The 21,245-nt window shown below is 37.3% G+C and overlaps 1 protein-coding gene across 8 annotated transcripts in view; it reads left to right on the top strand.

The window, feature by feature from the left end:
- Window positions 1-21,245, top strand: part of KLC1 (kinesin light chain 1) — a 46,699-nt gene that overhangs the window by 21,839 nt on the left and 3,615 nt on the right. Inside the window, exons 4-15 of one of the 8 annotated variants that reach the window (XM_059474776.1) lie at window positions 815-893; window positions 2,759-2,984; window positions 3,506-3,593; window positions 4,259-4,360; window positions 4,980-5,153; window positions 5,281-5,380; window positions 6,230-6,279; window positions 6,363-6,430; window positions 7,788-7,900; window positions 9,883-10,016; window positions 15,190-15,320; window positions 19,909-19,975. In XM_059474776.1, the coding sequence (XP_059330759.1) occupies window positions 815-893; window positions 2,759-2,984; window positions 3,506-3,593; window positions 4,259-4,360; window positions 4,980-5,153; window positions 5,281-5,380; window positions 6,230-6,279; window positions 6,363-6,430; window positions 7,788-7,900; window positions 9,883-10,016; window positions 15,190-15,320; window positions 19,909-19,975 (1,332 nt within the window). Of the gene's footprint in view, window positions 1-814; window positions 894-2,758; window positions 2,985-3,505; window positions 3,594-4,258; window positions 4,361-4,979; window positions 5,154-5,280; window positions 5,381-6,229; window positions 6,280-6,362; window positions 6,431-7,787; window positions 7,901-9,854; window positions 10,017-13,870; window positions 14,503-15,189; window positions 15,321-19,908; window positions 19,976-21,245 lie in introns of those variants that run through there. The other 7 variants (XM_059474778.1, XM_059474774.1, XM_059474777.1 and 4 more) reach the window with 7 other exon arrangements.

Raw genomic sequence — 21,245 nt, forward strand, 5'->3', positions numbered from 1 at the left:
CCTTGCTCTGCTAACATTGAATTTGAATGCCAGCAGCAGTTGGCTTTTTCTCATCTGTGGAAAAAGGTGTTGATTGGAGAGACAGAAAAATAAGAATGTGTTCTGCTTCTGGGTTTTCTCCTTACTGAGCTCATCCTTTCTGAGAACTTCAACTATTTATATTGTGTAGGGTCAACATTTAGGAAACAGGACTGAGAGATGATCTGTCTCTTCATTTTATATTTGAAATTATATGTAGATGCTTAAAATAATTTTAAACTGATGGATTGTGTAGAAATTAATATGGTTCCAGATGGGAGACTATTGGAAATGAACTTCCTTTCAAGTGTTCTTGTTTTGTTTTTTTATTTTTGAACCTTCCAGACTAATTGCAAAATCTGATTATTTGTACAGAAGTTGAGTACTCAGAAATTGAGATCTCCTTATTCCTTTCCCTTGCCCAACTATAACTGTGTTTATGACTGAGAAAGGTACCATGGACAGTTCTGTACTGAGCAGTGCTTTCTCTTCAGTGGGTACTTTCATGAGACCTAGTGCCTCTGTGAGAATGGCAAATGTGTTCTTGTGTGCTCAAACTGAGACTGAAATCTAGGAGACCTCATTTCCATTCCTGGCCCTTCTGAAGGTGTCCTGTATTGTTTTGGGACAGAGTGTGTAAATACATTAAAATATAAGACCTACCTTTATAAAACTTCATTGAGAAATGTTATTCTTGTCAATTCTGAATGTGGGGTTTTCCTTTAACATTGCTGGTTAATTGGCCTGCCCTCTTTTGCCTTAGCTTTAATTTGTTGGGTTTGGGCTTGTTCTGTAGGAGGATAAAGATTCGGATTCCACCAAAGAGCCTTTGGATGATCTATTTCCCAATGATGAGGATGACCAAGGACAAGGAAGTAAGTGTACTTCAGCTTACATTGTTGGTGTGTTTCTGCAGTGCAGAATATAAAGATGCACTTTTAAAAAATGCTTGCTTCACCATTCCACTGCAACATAACTGGAGTGATGAATGCCTCTGCTAGAATAAGGAATCCAATAATTGATTTACATTCTGTACATTGGTGTGTACAGAACTGGGGCTTAGGTTTTTTAGAGTTTACTAGGTGCTGTAAAGTTCATACTGATTTAAATTCAGAATTTCTCCTGTTTTCCTTCTTAGGGTTCTCAGAATGGTTAGTTGCAAGTGACTGAGGCAGATTCTAACCAGATAGTGGATTCTGTTTATGACCTCTTAAATTAATCTGATCTGAGACTTTTGTGGCAGGTTTCAATAAGAAATCTTTTTCATATAGTCTTTTGTCCTTTGCTAAGATTGTCTGCATAGTTTTAATATTAATTGTGGAAGCATTGTTTGTCTTCAGGTGAGCAGGACTGAGGAATATGCTGTGGAACTTGAGGCAGATGTTTGGTAGTGTGATTGAATAAAGCTCTTGGTAGATAAGTAAACTCTGCTTAGTGGAATGTGGTTTTTGTATGTTTGTTAACAGAACATATTGATGTTGTGGAGTCAGTGCAGTGTGGTGGGAGCAGAATGGTTTTTACCACAAAAATAACTTGAGGGACAATGTCTGAAGGGACCCACCTTTGCAATCAGCAATTTCAGATTTCCTTTATGGGCATGCCTACAAGGTACACTGCATTTTTGTCAGCACAGCAAAGCTATCCATAACCAGCACTGAAAGGAAGGCTTGAAGGGTTTGCAGCAGGTCATTGTTGTCATGAGCTCCTTCCTAGCTCATCCTTGCTTCCCTAGAATTTTGTAGTTGGAAGGTTGAGAGGAAAAGCTCCCTTACTTCTCTTTACAAAAGACAAAGTTGACATGTCAGTGATTTCTCTGACCTTCCAAAAAAATGCTGAAATTCTTCAGTGCTTTGGCAGGCAGTGACTCTGGGTATAGGCTTGGACTTGTGTGATTCCACTGCCATAAAAAGGCTCCCACTTTCTGTGAGAGTGGTTTCTGCTTAATAGAAAGGAGAGAATAAATCCAGGCTCAGAGAACGATAAACTTGTTCTCTAGAGTTTAATGAAAATGAACAAGACAGAATATTCTAAATCTCAGAAATTGGTCAGGTGAAGAGAAAAGGAGGCAGTAGGAGAGTAAGGGTTTTTGGGGGCAATAGGAGAGTAAGGGTTGCAACAACCAAAGGTTAGGAGCTGCTGGAAAATAAGTGGCTAAGCTTGAGGGTTAGTGAGTAAAACTTGAAGGTTGACTTTGACTCAGGGCCTTTTGTCTTGCAGCTGCTGTTTCTGGCATCCAAGGTGTTTCAGTCCTTTATGTGCTAATCTTAAGTGTTCCTTGGCATAGCAAACAAATGGAAACAAAAAAAGTATGTTTAGAGAAGAAGAATAAAGAAAAAAAGCTTTTCTGCAGATATTCTGCTTATGTATGTTGGTGTTCCTTGCCTATGAAAACAGCAATATTTGTAGGTGCAAAATTGTTGAATCATCTTGAGAATGGTTTGCTGAGCCAAAATAGTTTCCTGCTTTCTTCATTAGTTTATTGCATTTAGCCCTGTGAGCTATGAGAACTGTAAAAATAATAGTAATACAATACTGGACAGGATATGAGAATAAAACAGTCATACTTCCACAGTCACTGTTGAAGACAGCCTGACTGCTGTGACCTATGCTCTAATGCTAATTCTCTGTACTGAAGAAATAAAATTCAGTGAGTCTCATTTTGTGCCACTGAGCACTCAAGTGAGATGTTTTATTTACAGGCATCTTTTACAAAAGTTGAAATTTTGTGGATTTCTTTCAGTTCAACAGCAGCACAGCAGTGCAGCAGCTGCTGCCCAACAAGGGGGCTATGAAATTCCAGCAAGGTTACGGACCCTACATAATCTTGTTATCCAGTATGCTTCCCAAGGTAGATATGAGGTTGCTGTGCCTCTCTGTAAACAAGCTCTTGAAGATCTGGAGAAGACTTCAGGTCATGACCATCCTGATGTTGCCACTATGTTGAACATACTTGCTTTGGTGTACAGGTTGGTATGCTGACATAGATAAATACCAGTGAAATAAATACTTAGTTGTTTGGCTACAACCTTTTGATGTTCAGACTAGAATTTTTTCCCTGTTCTATTTTCCTTTTAAAATTATTATTAAAACCCTCCAGAAGTCCCTTAAATTTTTGTATGTCTCCCTGTACTTAAAAGTCAAAAAATTTGCTGTATTTTTGCCTATACCTTTGCTTTGGGAATGAGGCTGGGTTTGATTTTTGTTTTTTTTTTTTTGTCTTCTGAGGGGACATGTCTTGATTATCCACCTCAAGGTAATCTAGAGGTAGAAATTGGACATCAGTGTAGAAATGGTACATGCTCAGTATAGTCCTCAACTACTAAACTATTTGCAGTCACAGGCTTCAGGATTCTACTTCCTAATTTATTAATATATTCTCAATTATTCTTTAATAGTAGCATCTTTAGGTCAGCAGTGAACTCAGCTTAATTGTTATGATTTTTCATTCCTGAATCCCCAGTGTTAATTACATCTCTTTACAATTCAGAGACCAGAACAAATACAAAGATGCAGCAAATCTCCTGAATGATGCCTTGGCCATCCGCGAAAAGACTTTGGGCAAAGATCATCCAGCGGTTTGTATACTTGCAATAGCATCATTTTAGTTTGCTTTTCATTCAACTAATTGCTTTTTATCAACTAATTCCAATATCAAACTCAACAGGAAAGGTTGTAAGACCTGGCTTGTCTTTAAACAGTACAGGTAGGAGGCCACATTCTATTCAGTGCTGTTTCACCATGAATAATTTGCCCATACTTGATTTTGGATTGCCTGGATTTTTTGTGGGAAATCAATTTGTGAAGAAAGATTTTTGCTTACTCAAATCTCTTTATTATACTCAGATTGAAGGGGCATTTCTGGTTTCATTTACTGCTGCTTGTAAATGAAATGTAAATCAAGCATTTGGAAAATTCATGTGATACATTTGTGGCCTGTGGGACACATGGCAGCTCAAAGTGTAGATGTGAGAGGTGCCTGTGTAAGAGAAGAACATGTGAAGATGTGTGCACTAAATGACATTTCCACAAAGGAAGCAAAATTACTTCATGATTTAGGTTTTTCTTTTCTCTGTTGTGTATGTATGCATTTAATAATAATTACTTCTTCACTTCCAAATTTCAAGAGGTCTATCCTGTGCATGGAAAATTTAATAACATCAATGCCTTGCAGATGTGTTCATTTGTCAAATATTTGTATCAGCACATTTCAGTGCACTTAATGTTTCACTGCTTTTGACAGGTGGCAGCAACTCTTAACAATCTTGCAGTACTCTATGGTAAACGGGGAAAGTACAAAGAAGCAGAACCTTTGTGTAAGCGAGCTCTGGAAATCAGAGAAAAGGTAGGAGTGACAAATACAGAGCCTCTAGAGGGACTTAGGGAAGGAGAAAGCAAAGTTAAATGTTTACTTTTTTATACTTTGGTTGGGTAGATCTGTCAGATAAACCCCAGAGTTAACAATGCCTAGTAGTTAGGAGTGTCTGAAATTGAAAACAGTAGGAAATTCCAGAAATGCTACGAAATTGCTGGAGCACTCTGGGTGTATGCTAAATTCTGTATTTTATGAGAAACTTCTTTACCTTTTTCCTTCCTCTTTGATAGCTAAATAATTGATTTGACAAGAGCATTGGAATTAAAAAATGAAACTTAGCTAAAATTTTTAAGTTGATTATTCTCTATGTGGATATTTATTTTAGTCCATGAGATTGCATCTTCTGTTTTATATAAATAATAATTTCCCTATAATGTTGTTTTACTACTTACTTTGTTCCTCTTATGGATTGTTCTGCATCATTCTCAGTTTGCAATAGAATTGAGTCATTTTCATATCTTTGAAATGCAGCTTTTGCTTTTGTTGAATTGAGGAGGAATAAAACTAACAGGATGTTTCTAAATTATTTACTTCTAGACCCTGACATGATGATTAGAGAATGTTTTAATACAGTGTATTTCATTTCCAGGTCCTGGGGAAAGATCACCCTGATGTTGCCAAGCAGTTAAATAACTTGGCTTTGCTATGCCAGAACCAGGGTAAATATGAGGAGGTTGAATATTACTATCAGAGGGCACTTGAAATCTACCAAACTAAGCTGGGACCAGATGATCCAAATGTTGCAAAAACAAAGAACAATCTGGTAAGCCTTTCCCAAAGTAGACCTGAGACAATTGAAATGCACTTCTATCCACAATGTGTTGTATTTCTTGTTTATACAGACAAATAAAGCAGTGTGCTGATATCTTTTGGGGGTATTTTGTTTTTAGGCATCCTGCTATCTAAAACAGGGCAAGTTTAAGCAAGCGGAAACTTTATACAAAGAGATTCTTACTCGTGCTCATGAACGGGAGTTTGGCTCTGTAGATGGTAAGAAAATGAGTCCCTAGATTTGAATTTATGTTTTATTTTTGTACTTATGGAATAAAATTTGCAAGAAATGTCCTGATTAAAATTGTTGTCTGCTTTAGGTGGACTTAAAAGGTGAGCTGATAGATGTGTTGGAGGTAACATTCATCATAAGAAGGCTTTTAGATACAGCAGCAGACATTTGATTCAAAACCATGAGACTTAGTGGGTTTATGTTTTATGGATTTTGTTTCAGGCCTAATTTATCTTACACCCCACTAAACCCAACTTTGGTATTTTTATAGAGGCAGAAAAATGTACATCACTTTTCAGTCACAGGAAAAAGTCAATGCAGGATTTTGGTGACATAAATAAAGACATTGTTAATGCAAGTTCCCCATTAACATATTTAAAGAATGGGGAAAATACCTTTAAATTGAGAATTACACTGTACATTGAAGTCATATGCATTTTATAAAGCAAAAATCCCACTAAAGCATTTCCACTGCATTCCATGTCAGTAGCATATGCACCACTTAGTAGATGACAAAGTAGTTGTTAGGATAAAATAAATAAATTCATGTTCTCTAGCACAGAACTAGACACATGACAAATGGGTGACAGTGTATACTTACTTCAAAGCTTCTCAGGAGTAACTGTTTCTAACTTCAGATAAGAAAGAGACAGAATTGTAAAACTGTAAAAGAGCTCTGTGTTTTATTTATCTGCTGCTTCTACATGGACAGTAAGTTTTTTTTGCAACAATAGTATAATTCCCTGGTTCTCAGCTTCATTTCAGAGTAGTGAAAATACAACAATCAATACCTTGTAGTTTTGTTCTTCTATAAAATACTTTTCTTGTTTCACCAGATGAAAATAAGCCTATCTGGATGCATGCAGAAGAGAGAGAAGAATGCAAAGTAAGGCTGTTGTAAATCTTTTTTGGAGCTTATATTTGTTTAGGTTGCAAATCAGATTTTTTTCAACTGTACCTTTGTTCTAGGGAAAGCAAAAAGATGGCACTTCTTTTGGAGAGTATGGGGGCTGGTACAAAGCTTGCAAAGTTGATAGGTGAGTAACTTCTTCACAGGACAACTCATTAATGCTCAGTGTCTCAGATTAAAGTATTTTTAAAAATGGAACCAAAGCAGCTCCTTGGTTAGGAGTATAAAAATGAAAGTATTAAACATTCCAGGCTCAAGACTGGTTTTCAGGAATGCAGCAGCAGTTTTCAAGTCCTGAGGCTGCTCAGATCCAGTGACATGAAACTGCCCCAGTTGTGTTCTTGGCAGTCCTTCAGGTGGCAGCGTGGGTCACCTTTCCCTCTGTGCCCCTCCCTGCCCCTGCAGGGCCAGAGATGAGCCTGCAATAACTGCACCTTCAGTTACATAGCTGGCACAAGAAAACAAAGCTGAACTGCCACAACTAAGCATTACTTGAGTTTGTAAATCTTCCAGAATGTAGTTGTGTGAATGACAATGTGTACTTTAAAGTGAAATAAGGGAAACAAGGATTTCAACTTGGATTATAGTTGGTGAAATTTTTTTTTGCTCTAATTTTGTTCCATTACTGAAGCTTTTTTAACATAACCACTGTAGGTGGTGCAGTGCCTGAAAAAATCTGCAACTAGTACTGATAGTCAGTGAAAATTTTTTGTTTATTGAGTATTTTAATGCTCATGTTTAACATAACTCAGAGCCCTTGTACTGTTGAAATCTCTTTTTTTCTCCATCCTGAGTTCTGTGTACAATACATTTTAGTGGTTTGTTTTTCATGTACTTTTTCATTCTAATGCATGAGAAGATCTTTTCTCTGTTGTTAGTGGAGCAAAACTTCACTCAAAAATACTATGATGGAGCTAATTTTGTGCCATTGAAACAAAAGTGTCTTTTATATAAGACTTGTTAATGAAATGGGCGATTTTTTTGCTTTTGTTGTTCAAGCAAATTGGAATGCACAGAAACTGCAAATAGGTGTTAAGTAAAAGCTGATGAAAGCAGCTGTTAATTGCTTTTGTGACTAACACATGCTACATGTGGTCTCTCTAATAGTCTATGCATGAATAAGCATTTATTTTGGAAGCTGCACAATTATTCAGTTGGATACACTCCTCTAGAGCTAAATTTTCACCTTGAGGTGCAGCTGGGGAGTAGAAGGTTCTGGCATTGCAGTTTCAGGGATGTTGGCTAGTCACAGAGACACTGATAGGCTTTGAAAGGGGTCAGCAGGTTATTGTGTGTACATGAAGTACAGTGTAGTGCATTTCAATAATGCACTGTAAGTGCATTTATTCTCACTATAAGTGAGAATAAATTATTACAAAATATGATAAACACTGTGTTAATTTAAGCTTTTATTAGTGAATTGAGAAGAGTTTACTGTATGAGTATATATTTAACACAGAGTTATTTTTCCTTTCTCTCAATAGTCCAACAGTAACAACTACTCTAAAGAACCTTGGGGCACTTTACAGACGACAGGGCAAGTTTGAAGCTGCTGAAACATTAGAAGAGGCAGCAATGAGATCTCGTAAACAGGCAAGTATGAAAATTCACCTGAATGGTCTTTCTGCCTTGTGGTCATGCAGATTTTCAACTTCCTGTATGCAGAATATAGAAAATTTCAGTGCCTGGTCACCCTCTAATTTCAGACTGAGCTGGTGATAAACTGATACATCTTAACACTTGCAGTTTGGTTAATTGTAAGGGCAGTGGCACCATGTACTGGGGACATGATTCAAACTGGAGGTGAAATTATGTGGAAAATGAAAGAGCAGAAACTGTGTTTTGGCCAGCAGTGCTCAATTAATTGGCTGCTTGTCCTGGGAAACAGACTGTAGCTGGGGGAAAATGGGGAGGTTCTGCTGGAAATCTCCTTTGCCAATCATGCTGTTCTATTTTTAATAAGGAGCTGTCAGAATTAAAAATGTTCAGTTGCTGCCTACAACTGACTAACAGAAACCTTTTGTTACTTCTGTAAACAAATGAGATAAATATTACAGTTTCAGTGGGGCCTTCCTTTTAATGTACTCTCTTTGTCCTCTCAGATCTACTGTTCAAGTAACACTTTCTCCCTTCTCTTGAAAGATAGAAGAGAGTTTGGGTTTGTTGGGGGTTTATTGGCTTTTTTTTTCTTTCCCTTTTGGATGGTTTGATAAGTGACACTTATAAGACACTTTTATAAGTGTCTAAGACTGAACAAGAAAACTTGGGTTGTCAATTAGTATTAAAATGGAAAGCAAAGTAAGAAAATAGAAGTAAATAAACATCATAAATGTTCAGTTATAATTTCATTTTTTTAATATGAGAATAAATAGGACTTGTATTTTTGTCTTGAAGCTTGCTGCTGACTGTTTATTTTTAAGGATGCTTCAGATTTTCACTGTGCATCATATACCACCTCTTCCATTAATCCATAATATATGGCAGTTTACACACCCCTAGATTTAGATGTAGGAGACAATATTGTGTTACAGCAGCATTTAACATTGCCTTTTTATTCTGGGTCATTCAGGTAATGCTCTTCACTTAGGGAAAAACTGTTACATGGGAACAAGAAACTGACATCTCCATGGCACTAAAACAACTTTCATTCTTTTTCATGCACTTTTAAGAACTTTGGCATCCTTTTCACTTTCTGTATTGTGGTTGGCTTTATGGGTTTGCCACACCACGTCCCTGCTTCATTTGCTGCTAGTGCTGTACTGTGGAAGATGCAGAATATTTTCTTGAATATAAGGCATTCATCTCTTCCTGTCAGCAAATACTGGTTATGATGTGGAATAGGTTTATTATAAAAAAGACAAAACTGAAAATAAGTATGATTTGAGTTTTGATATTTTCTAGTTTCTGTGTTAAAGAATTTGGTTTTAGTGCAGGGTTTTTATAGAAGGTACTTTAGATATTAAAAGGATTATTTTATAAATGATAGGCATGCTTTAACACAAAGTAAATGTATTGACCATATATTAAATATGTTTATTACAAGTTTCTATTCTGTGCCATTTCTTTCGGAAGGAAAATTACAATAATGCCAAGTGTTCTTCTATGTCAGTATTTTTAAATAACACAACGTGTTTCTGAGGTACTAGAGATTCAGACACCTCTCCAGAGGCAGGTGAAAACTGCACCATTTGATGGGTGCAAAACTTGAGAATTACATTGATGGGTCATGATCTATAAGTTGCTCAAATATTTAGCTGCTTGCCAGATTGCTTCAGGTAAGTGACACGAACACCACAAGGCTTAGACAAGTGATAAGGAAGGAAGAAAAGAAGGACAAGTCAGGAATTCTCAAACTGCTAGACTGTTCCCTTGATGCTGTGTTGATCCTTGCAATTTGGAAAGGGCAGCTGAGCTGCTCTCTGGGAGCAGAACTGGACTGATGGAATTGTGGGCTGGTTTCACTCCTTGCTCGGCCCAGCTGTGTGTGTAAGTTGTAGCTTAACAGAGCTTGTAACAAGATAAAGCCTCTTCCCATTCTATCAAATTCTCAGGGTCTTGACAATGTTCACAAACAGAGAGTGGCCGAGGTGCTGAATGACCCTGAGAGCACGGAGAAGCGGCGCAGCAGGGAGAGCCTCAACGTGGATGTGGTAAAGTACGAGAGCGGCCCCGACGGCGGCGAGGAAGTGAGTATGAGCGTAGAGTGGAACGGGGTAAGTACAGTACACAGTTGCACACACTAGCTAGGAGCTCATCCCCTAACAGCTCACCAGCCTGCTGTGCTCTCAGGAGTCTCCTGCTTCATCTACCTCCTAGTTTTTAATTTTGCAGAAACAATTAAGAAATTAAGAATAACATTTTGTCTGTCATAATGCTAAAAAACTCATCATATTTAAAAGTTTTAAGACATCCTTTCTGTTGCTGTCCTGAATGGTGATATTTCTGCAAGAATCCCAAGCAGTTGTATCTAAGGCCAAGTTGTGTAATGCTGATTGAGTGTCCTGGTTGTGGTCTGGTGTACAATTGCTTGTCAGTGGTTTGTTTTTACTGGTAGAAATATTCTTGCAATTAACTCACTTTTGCTTTTTTCCTTTTGGTGCCATATTTCCTTGTAATTTAAATGTTTATTTTAAAAATACTCCCTCAGTTGGAATCATAAAAAACATTTCCTATGGAAATATACTGAGTGTTAGCAGTTTCAAAGTAAATTAAAATGACCAGTCTAACACTAAAATAATTCTAATCTCCTCCTTACCCAGCTTGCTGGAGGAAGGAACACAGCTTTCCAAACTGCTGTACAGTCCATTTTAAGAGGCAGTGCCATCACATAACGATGTGATGGTGACTTCATTACTTTCCCATATTAAAATTTGTCTGGAGCCAGGGCTTGTTCCTATTTGTTTCCCATATATTGGCTTCACTGTGTTACACTGATTGTCATAAAGTAAAAACATAGATATAATATATATATATATATAATGTGATTACATGTGCATTTCTCTAACCGTTGTTTTCCTTTCATTAGAAGGACAGTGCAAGCTTTCAGTTATTACCTGGCCTATGTAGTTTGCTTCTGTCACCAGCTTTCCCATGCTTTATCCCATTGCTGGCAATGGGATACACATTGCACTCTTAACTAACTCCCAGCTGCAGTTCTGCTGAAAATACTCTTAGATTATAAAAGTGGTGTTGCTTTTGCTGTGTGGGAGGGGAAGTAGCCTACTTTGCAATATTGAGTGTTCTGAAGCTTCATTTCTCTTACAATAGCAATCTTTTTCTCCCCATCTTTTTGTAAGCCACATGAGACAAAGCTTAGCATTCCAAAGCAACCTTGAGAAAACATGTAGTGCTTTAGTCTCAAAGGAGAATGTTCTTTCCATCTTTGCTTTTGTCTCTTTATTACTGTTTTCTTGGCATTGGTGCTCTCAGTGCCAAGACAGTCAATCAGCATCTATTGTGAATTAATACTGCATCATTAATAAAGCCAAAGTCAGGTTGAATAACTCTCTTTTTAATTCTCATTTTGCCCATTCAACATTAGAACTGTGTACTGTACTCCTCCCCTAATTTTCACTATACTTTGCATGACTGTATATTCTAAATGGATTAAACTTTTTTTCTGTTATAGACATTAATGCATGCAGGGTTTGGATGGAAAGGGCCTCCTGGGGAAAAGCAATAGACAGTATTTCTAGGTCAATATTCGAATCAAACTCAGTGATAAAATTTGCTGGTCTGAAAAATTAAATTTTGACATCTGAGAGTAATCAAACTTCATTTTTAGTGTGCTGAAGTGGCATTGCTTCATTCTCATCTTTGTTATCTCTTTTTCCCCCCTCTTGAGAGAAGGTATTTTGTATTACATGTTCTACGTGAAGTGGGCAACTCTCTCTCCCTCCCCTGCAAGTGTTTCTATCTCAGTGATGTTCTCTCCTCTCCTCTTCTTTATATTGTGTAGTTTTTTTACCCTTGTGTGTTCCCTCCAGACAAAATACTCTGATTCATAAAGTGGTGTAGGATCTTTTATTTGTGTCTGCAGAGCCTGAAGAGAGGCCTTTTCCATTTAAATTCTTTTGAAGTGGTCAAGCTGACTGAGAGAATAGGTGGAGTATGCAAAGGGACAAACTCAACAAAATTCTGTCAGAAGATGTAATTAAGGGCCTTCCACGTGTAATGTAATCCATAATAAGCATTGAAGGCTTTGATGTAATATTTTACACTCTTACAAAAGAACAGAAATCTCTATTGAAGTAAATCAGCCAGTAATGATTAAAACAGACACATTTCATTGAGGTGTTATGGTGCATCTTTACATGTCACTTCTAAAGTTCATGGCTTAAAGTGAACAGAAGATACTTGAAAATGCAAGGAAGTACTTCCTCTTAAAAATATAAAGTGGGAAGGCCCAGATTTGGATCTCTTATTATACTGTTATATAAAAAATAACAGTGAGTACCTGTAACTGGCATTTTTTAACTGATCTGGCAGCCTGCTGCAGGACAGATGAAAATCTTTGTGCTTCTTATTATAATGTTTGTAGTGTGAGGAATTATCTTTTCATAACTCCAGCCCTGTGCTTCAGAGAGACAGGCTTTTGGGCATCTAAGTGCACTTCCAGGTGTGAAGGGAGAACTATGGATTTCACTGCCACAGACAAGAATTACTCTTGTTTAAATAAGTGCCAGACAGAGAGATGTTGTGGCAAAGTGCAGGAGATGGTGATGGTAAGCAGCAGTTATAATGGGATTCTCATTCTGAATGACATAAAAATTGGCAATTAAACTTTGCCATAAAAACAGCTTGTGAGTTTGGTTTTTGTTTCCTCTGGAATCAGGAATGGTGTTGTTTTTTGTTTTTTTTTTAATCCTGAACTCAATATTTTAGAAATGTTTTGTTAATCAAGCAGTCAGTGTTTAACTTAGGAGTTTGATATTTTTATTTTTGAGGTACCCAAAAGCTTGTCTGCTTATTCCTACTTTTCTAGTTATGTTTACTGTATAGAGTTATACTCTATACCTACCAAATTTGTCTTGCCTTTGGATCATTTTCACTACTCTAGTATTGCTGATTGCAAACCACAGGAATATTTAGCCTTTTCACTGATCTAGTACTCCTAGCTGGAATTTAGATTCAGTTTAATTATTCCTGCAAAGCTGAAATCTGTCTTTAAGTGTGAACAACATATGCAATTTAGTTTGAAGCATAAATACTCAGTTAGATTTAGGTCTTCTGATCACTTGGTAGCAGGGCATTTTGCCATTTCCAAGGATAATTTTAATTACTGTTTATTCCAGTTGCTATAGGCAAAGGCTCTCAAGACAGGTATCATGAACCTATCAGTAATGGTCTCTGTACTTGTACAAAGAATTAAAAGTGTGCAAATTGAACCACAGTTTATTTTAAAGGTACATTGTTTCAGCTGCCCCTCACTGCATTAGGGACAGTAGAGAAAATTCCACTTGGATTATAAATATAGACAAAAACACAGATATGTTCTAAAAATACTTGTGAAAGTGGACTGACCCAGGCCAGTTGGATTCTAGTTCCTTAAGGGAATGATGAGAATTTTGTCTGGAGGTTAGGTGAAGACCTCTTTCTTCTTGCACTTTTGTTTCAAGGAAAATTCCTGACAGAAGTTAAAGCTGAAATGAATGCACTTTGCTCTATTATTTCTCCTTTTTTATTTTGTTTTCCTTTTTTTTTGTGAATGTCAGCTGAAAAAAAATCCTTTTTTTTTTTTTTTTGTTTCTGAAATGTAATAGCAAAGCTATTTCTTGTTAAAGGTGTTTTGTATTTCACACAAATTCTAACTTAAATGCACAGCATCAGTCATGCTCATTTGTCAGTCCCATCTCAGTGATGTAGGTGAAACTGCATGAAGATGTAGGTTCTGGTAATTGCAAGGGCCTGCACTTTGTACTTAAGGGCTGTCCAAATAGTTACTCTGGAAAAAAAAAACAAGTTTTGAACATGACCTAGAAATACTGTAAACTAACTGCTCAAAATTGAAAACTGTTGAATTTTTCCCAACAGTTTCATTCAGTTTTTCTCTCTCCATTTCTGACAGGCCTAGATGCCTTTTGTGATTCTTATACTGTCTCCTGCATGACGGGCGTGCACCATCTTCAAGCTTTAACTTCTCTCTTCAGTACTGACTGCTGTGTTTTAGCAAACCCCTTAAGATTCTTGTCAGAGCTACACTTCCCTGTAAACTGGCCATTCCTTCAGTGCTGGTGTCATTTTTGGTTTTCTATTTCTGTACCTGTGTAGCTTTGCCAGATATGTATCTAGTCATACCAAATGTTATTACAACCATTTGCTGTGTAATACATTAGTAAAAAAAAAAACCAAACAAGTAACAATGACCTTTATAAGTAGCTGTTCACTATGGAATAAAGGTAGTTAAAAGTATCACACAAGGTATTATTGAAATGGCATGATGGTGATCTTTACAGGAGAAAAACCAAACCCGTAAAAGTAAAGCATGTTCTCCAAGTGCTTTAAAATGTATTTAGAGACCTATTATATGGTTAACATCAATATGGAACTCTGGATGTCTTCACTTACAATTATTCTAAAGTAGCATTGCTGTTTAGTCTTTGTGTGAGATTTTGGCAATTATGCTTTTCTCTACTAATCTTGGTGTTCAGTGATTTGTGTATTTGTCTTTCTAACTTCTAATAAACTCACTCCAACTCAGGTGTCTGTCTTTGCTTAGTAGTGCTTTTTTCTTTTTCAACTCTTCTTTCATAATCACATAGGTTTTCTGTGGAGTAGGAAGTGGTCACTTCTAATCTTACTAAACTGTTGGGGTTTTGCAAGAGCAAAAACATTTAAAAATAGAATCGTGGTCACTCTGGGTCAGCACAGCAGTGTAAAACATGAATGCAATATAGGAAAAATGAATTTCATTGTGGTTTACTTTTTTGGTAAAAATTAAAAATGAAGCACAGGAATTTGACTATAAGTATTTCTGATCAGAAATATTTTTGTTTAAGGATTTTAAGGTTAAACATGTTTGCAAGTAATGTAGATCTGTAGAAAGATGATGGAATGCTTTTGCTTGGGGCTCGTACTCTGTAACCATGATGTGCTCATATGAAATGGTGGTGGTGAATTGTTGGACTATTGTGGTGGGGCTTTATGAATGAAGAATTGTGGCTTGGGCATGTGTTCACATTTAGAAATCTTTGTTGCACTTTGGAAGGAACCCTTTTGCTTCGGTAAAGTCGTAGCTGTATGGAATTACATGTTTAGGTAAATGTATACAGTATAAGCATATATTAATAGCAATTAAAAAGTACTAATTCATGCCTGAGCTGTTTTCAGGGCAGGCTGGGGGAGGGCAGCAGCTCCTGCAGTTTCACATGTGTTCATTTCTTTCAGGATGGCACGGGATCCCTAAAGCGCAGTGGCTCCTTTAGCAAGCTCCGAGCCTCCCTTAGGCGCAGCAGTGAGAAGCTGGTTAGGAAGCTGAAGGGAGGAAATTCCCGGGACAGTGAACCAAAGAACCCAGGGTAATTCCTTATCTGCTCTTGGCTGTGCTCTGTCCCTTGCTCTGTGCCCCGCTGCAGCCCAGGGGAGCTCCTAGGGCAGTGTTCCCTTCCCTGCTTAGCTAGCTGCATAGCAGACACAGCTATGTCTTAAAGAAAAATAAAATAGGAAATGACTTCTTAAACTTCCAGACTTCCATTGTAAGTTCAGTAACATCTGAGGATTTATATTTAACTCTATTAATTATTTTTTTGTTGCTTTACCTACTTGAAGATTAGAAAAGCTTCATAGAACTACTGATAAATGTTAATTACCTGCAAAATTATTCTTTTCACACAGCAGTGGAGAATAATAAATATTACTGGTTTTTACAGTAAAAGCCTGAATACACTAAACCTGCAACTAACATTCTCGATATAGCTTAGTATCTTGATATATTCTTGATATAACTTTATATGTTGCTGTGAGCATAAAGAGAATCACCAACTGAAGCCCCTCTTGGTTTCTGGTTTTGGAAGACTCAGATGTCAGAGAGCAGAGGAGAAGTTGAAAAAACTTGAGCCTAGTTGTGCATCTTACTAACATTTTGGCTCCAATGAAATCTGGTAAAAATCCACATTTACTGAGTGTGACTGCTCACTCTTCCCAACTTGCCATGTGATGATGGATTTTAATGTAATATTTCTTATAAATCCATAAAACCATTCATCACTTAATGGCTGCTGCAGAGAAGTTGAAATGTTAAAATGGACCTGCTGCTTTTCATAGTGGCACTTCTGGGTGTTCCCCTCACCCCCAACACAATTGCAGTCAATTTTACAGGGTTTTTGCCCTTGTTGTGAAAAACTACAACTTATTTAGTTGACAGGAAACTGACAGTGTGAATTTGTGCTTTAAAACAGTCATATTGGAGAACTTGGGGTAGCTTCTGATGGAGCAGCTGAATCTGAGTAATGTGGTAGATGATGATGATGATGGTATTAGTTAAGACAGTGACTTGGAGGCAAGGTCTCACTGTGTTTCTGGAAGTGCTCCAGTGAAGTTTTGTCTTACTGTTTTTATGGCTGTAAAACATGAAGTACAGCAGCAGTACATGTAGAATTATCTTCCTTGCATATCTGTTTCAAATTCAGCCTGATCTGAATTTTAGAGTTGTTATTTAAAATTTCACTGCCAAACACTTCATGTGGAAAGCATTGAATAGAATTGAAGGCCAAAATTCCTTTGCATTTATTGATCCATCATTAAGAACTACCTCTGAGATAAGAGGTTGGGAATAAACTATGGAAAGCACAAGATTAGAAGAATGAAATATGTAAATGTAAAATGCTTTAGGGAAAACAAAGGTAAGCCAAAATAGAATAAAAGGGAGATTTCTTCTTTTTTTTCCTTTTTTTCCTTCAGTATTAGCAGCTTTATACATTGGTTTTCTGTTTCTATTCAATTCTGTCCAGAGTTCATACATCATAGTTCAGGTGTGTTGTTGTATGAATAGATACATTTATCCATAGCTGAATTTGCATTTTCTCCTCATTTTTGTGAGATGTGGAAAGGCTTTCAGTTTCACAAAAGCCAGGAGGTTTATTCCTTGTTTTCTATAGCTATATAGTATATATAGTATACTATATAGTATTTGTAGTATTTATAGCTAGCTCTTTCTGCAGGTAAATAACTCCATGTTTTGGGTGTAGAAAATGATGCTCACATAGAACTGGAGATGTTTGGCTTTGCAGAGCCTGTGAGGACTCACCTGCCCTGTTACTGTCTGAGCTGTGTTAGCTGGGCAGAGTCCTCTCCCCAGGCTGACATGAGCTACACCCTGGGCTCTGGAGCACCAGGTGAGATTTCCTCAGATGGAGGCATTAATGTGAAACAAAACTGAAAGCAAAGCTGTATCTTCCTTGCTTTCCCTTTCTGACAAAATTATCTTGTTTTTAGATGTCACCATAGTTCTCAAGGAATAAAACTTACAATAAGTGTATTATATTGCCAGGCTTTTCTGTAGATAGGCACTTCCAGTGTATAGAACAATAAATGCTGTCATTTCTGTTCTTGTAGTAAACAGAGTTTTTAAATCCTGATTTATATTAGCTGGTTTTAATAACAGATGCAGAAACTTCTGGTATTAAACACCAGCTTTGTAGGTCATGAAGCATAGCTTACATATTGGTATTCCAAGAAATCATTTTGATTTCATTTTGTGAAGAAACTTAAATGAATAGAATTATTTTTTTTCTTCCTCTGAGTGTAGCAAAAGGCATATTCAGTTGTTACCATGCAGACCTTTGGGTTTTAGTGTGTTTGACAGCTGAATACTTCAATACAGACAGCACAACTCTAAATCATCCTTGCTGTGAAGGCAGCCACTCCAGGCAGAACACTTCTGTGCCTCCCTCCTTGCCAGTGCATTCCCTGCCTGTGTCTCGAGGAAGGCTTTACTTAGAACTCGATTTACACCTCTTGTTTGTACTCTGCTTCTCTAAATAGCAATTGACAGTGCTGGTGTGAGCGCTGAGTGAGAAATACTTGAATAACAATGACTCACAGGATGAAGGAAGGACTTAGTGTCCATGTTGTTACTTGATACAGAAGGTTGAAGAGAATGAAATGGAAAACTCATCGGGGAGATTGTTTCTTTACAGTCCTGCAAATGCCTTTTTTGACAAATAAGTATCTTAAAACTGCTCTTTGAAACATGCAATACCGGAAGCAAGGTATCAGTTCTTTAGAAAATTCAGTTCTGTAATAATTTAACTTTGATTATTTAGTGTTCTTTATTTTGTCACTTCAAAAATAATGACCACACAGCAGAACAGTTAAGATCTCTAATCTAAAAGAAAAAATCAAGCTTTCATTATTGCTATTACTTATGCACAAAAAAAAATTCCTGCGTGTTCTTTGTGGAGTCATGTTTGTAACATGGAGGGAACTATAAGTGCAATTGCTAGACTTAAAGTTCTTAAAAGTGTTGATTTAAACAAACCCAAACAAATAAAAGACCAACCCACAAACAACGTAGTATCTCAGGTATTAATATTTTTTTTTTAATTGGCACTTTAGCAAGAACCTAAAACACCCGTGTGAACTTCTACTGGTGGATTTTCTGTTTCCCTGGAATGTTTTCCATAAACCTTTGTGCTCTTTTGGAGAGTTTTCTGTAACATTTTGTTTGTTTTACAGATTAACTTCCTTTGACTTCCATATATAACCCCTGTTGTACCCGTTTCCTTGAATAAATGAGAGGTGTACACCATGCATGAGTCCTTGCTTTGTTGTTGCTAACACTCATGTCAGATATTGTAAATTCTGTGCTTCTGGCTTTGGAACACCCAGATCTAGTGCTGGGAGAACCAGCCAGGCTGTGCTGTGTGGAAGCTGCTGCCTCATGTTTTGGTTCATTGTCCTGCTCAGCTTTTGCTTTACCAAAGCATTTCAAACTTGTGCTTTGACTGTGAGCAGTGTTGCTTCAGTAGGAAGGAAATCTGGTTAATATCCAATGTGATGTGTATGGAAAAACCTTCCCATGTTACTGGAAGGCATTGGAAAGTTTGCTTTAGCCAGTTGTCCTGAGCTGCAGGTAGCACTGCAGGGTTGGGGCTCATTGTCTTGTGACCAGTTCATCAAATATGTATTCAGAGCCCTCCTTCAGTTCTGAAATAGGTAAAGAGCTTGTGAAAAATCAGAGCAAATGCAGAATATTCTGAGGAGTGGACAGGCACTGGTGTGAAGGACATCAGACATCCCACGGTAGGAGTCTTAGGGCTGACTGTGAATTTCATGATGCAAAAACTTGAAAATATTTTTTGTTAAATTTTGTGTCTATTTGAGAAATGGAGGTAAATTATTTACCTACAAATTAATTCTCATTTGAAAGAGCAGCAGATACTGCAGTTAATGCAGTGATATTTTGACTGTAGTAGCTCCTGGTTGGTGATTAATTTTTTCCCCTTTTCCATTGCTTTCCATACTGTATTCCAGGGTCCATGTTACCACTGCTTGAAGTGTTGTAAAGCCAAAAGCACAACCAAAGTTAACAGCAGCAACCCATCTTATTTCCTTTCACTTTGAAATACTTAAAATAAAACATTTTAAAATGCTTTTAAAAATTTATTCTGAAGGCTTAGCTAAATGAGGCAGAAAGTACCAAACTAACTTCTGTTGTAGATTTTTCAAGGTAAATGCTGCCTACACAACAAAGTCATCTTTCAGATGTTTTTTCCTAAACTGTTTGAATGTTTTGATGCTTTTGTAAGAAGCCACACAAAATTGAAACTGATAATTAATTCATTATTAATTAAAACTCAGTGTAAGTCACTGTATTAATTTGATATGCTTTAAAAATTGAGATTTTGAGTTAAATCAGTTGCCTGAAATGTTTAAGCTCCCAGGAACATGTAATTTCAGGGGGGTTTGTATGTAATTAGAAGTGAGTGCAAATCTATTTGAAGTTGTGTAGTTGTTACCCTAAAGGCTGTGCCTCAGATCAGTTGTGAGGCATTGTTCCCCCTCCCTTCACTGTGCATTGCTCGTTGTTGTACTTGTGTTTTTAGAGCTGTAGTTTTCAGCCATTCTGATCAGTTTATCCTTGCATGTTCACTGTCCTGGTTGCAGCATGAAGCGTGCCAGTTCTCTGAATGTTCTTAACATGGGTGGCAAGGCTACTGAAGATCATTTTCAAGTAAGAAGCCCTACAATACTCTTACAAAAATAAATACTGTTAGTAGGGTTTGGGATGAAAAGAGTGTGATAAATAATAACCCAACAACCTCACAGTGATTGTAAGATCCTACTTCAGTAAGGTGTTTGAAGGCTGTGCTTAAGGCATCATTCTCTGACACTTTGGTGAATTATGATTAATTTTAAGAAAGGGTTCAAGTCTAACCAGGAAAGAGCATTGGCTTTTATGATACCAAGCAGTCTCTTGCTTTGGACTTCTATTACAGTGGATATAAAGCTTATGGAATATTACATTCTTGTAAAAGCAACTTAAAAATGGAAGAACTGTTAAAGCCCAATATTTTCAATATTTTTTAATTCAGCCCATTTATTGCAAAGAGCCCTGTCATTGTAATTGCTGTATGTTACCAGGTGCCCTTAAACACTTCAGTTGTTTCTGAGGTGGCACAGGAGCAGTCTCAAAAGTTTGTCTGATCTGTGTTGTGCTTCTGCTAATATAAAAACTTATTTTGCTTAACTGTTCATGGTGTGCCCAAGTGCTACTCCTCATTGCCTGTTTTTACCTAACAAATCACTGTTTAAATTGTCAAATGAGTGAGCAATGTTCTTCTAAACACTGCTGTGTGTTTTACTAACACAGTAACTGCTACTAATTTTAGGAGGATAAAATTGCTTCTCTACTAACAAAACCGTAGGTGAGGATCTTCATCACCATCTCCTAAAGTAGCAGCAGGGAGGCTCCAGCTGTGGCTCTTGTTGCACTCCCCAGTGGTGTAGAGGTGGTGGAGCTGTGTGATCCTGATGAATGTGCTGCAGAGTTCTCTGTGGTTGAAGTGTGAGCAAAACTTTGCTCGGGGTGAAGTTCAGCCAAAACCAGTCCAGGGTAAAGCACAATTCTCTGCAGCCACAGTGCCAAGGGTGTCAGAGAGCTGTGTCCCAGGTGCCCCTGACTGGATGGGTCCCCAGTGTGTTAAACTGGTGTCACTTCCAGAGGAGGGGATTTTTGTTGGTTGTACAACCCAGTAGTAAAATCAGTTCTTTCTTCTTGTGAACTTTTGTGGTCCCTCCACTATCCATACCCATGGCAATTCCCATAAATGGGCTCTTGCATTTCTGAGGCTTAGGCTGGATTGTAAGGGTGTTTATGCTTTATAGTATTGCTAGTTAAAAATTGGGGAAAAATATGTTTATAGGACTCTGGAAAGCATCTCCCTATCCAGCATGAATGGTTCTCAGTAGTTCCCTATGTTTGTTCCCATTTGTTAAAACTG

The sequence above is a fragment of the Ammospiza nelsoni genome, chromosome 6 (genome assembly GCF_027579445.1).
Source record: "Ammospiza nelsoni isolate bAmmNel1 chromosome 6, bAmmNel1.pri, whole genome shotgun sequence".
NCBI classification, from domain to species: domain Eukaryota; kingdom Metazoa; phylum Chordata; class Aves; order Passeriformes; family Passerellidae; genus Ammospiza; species Ammospiza nelsoni.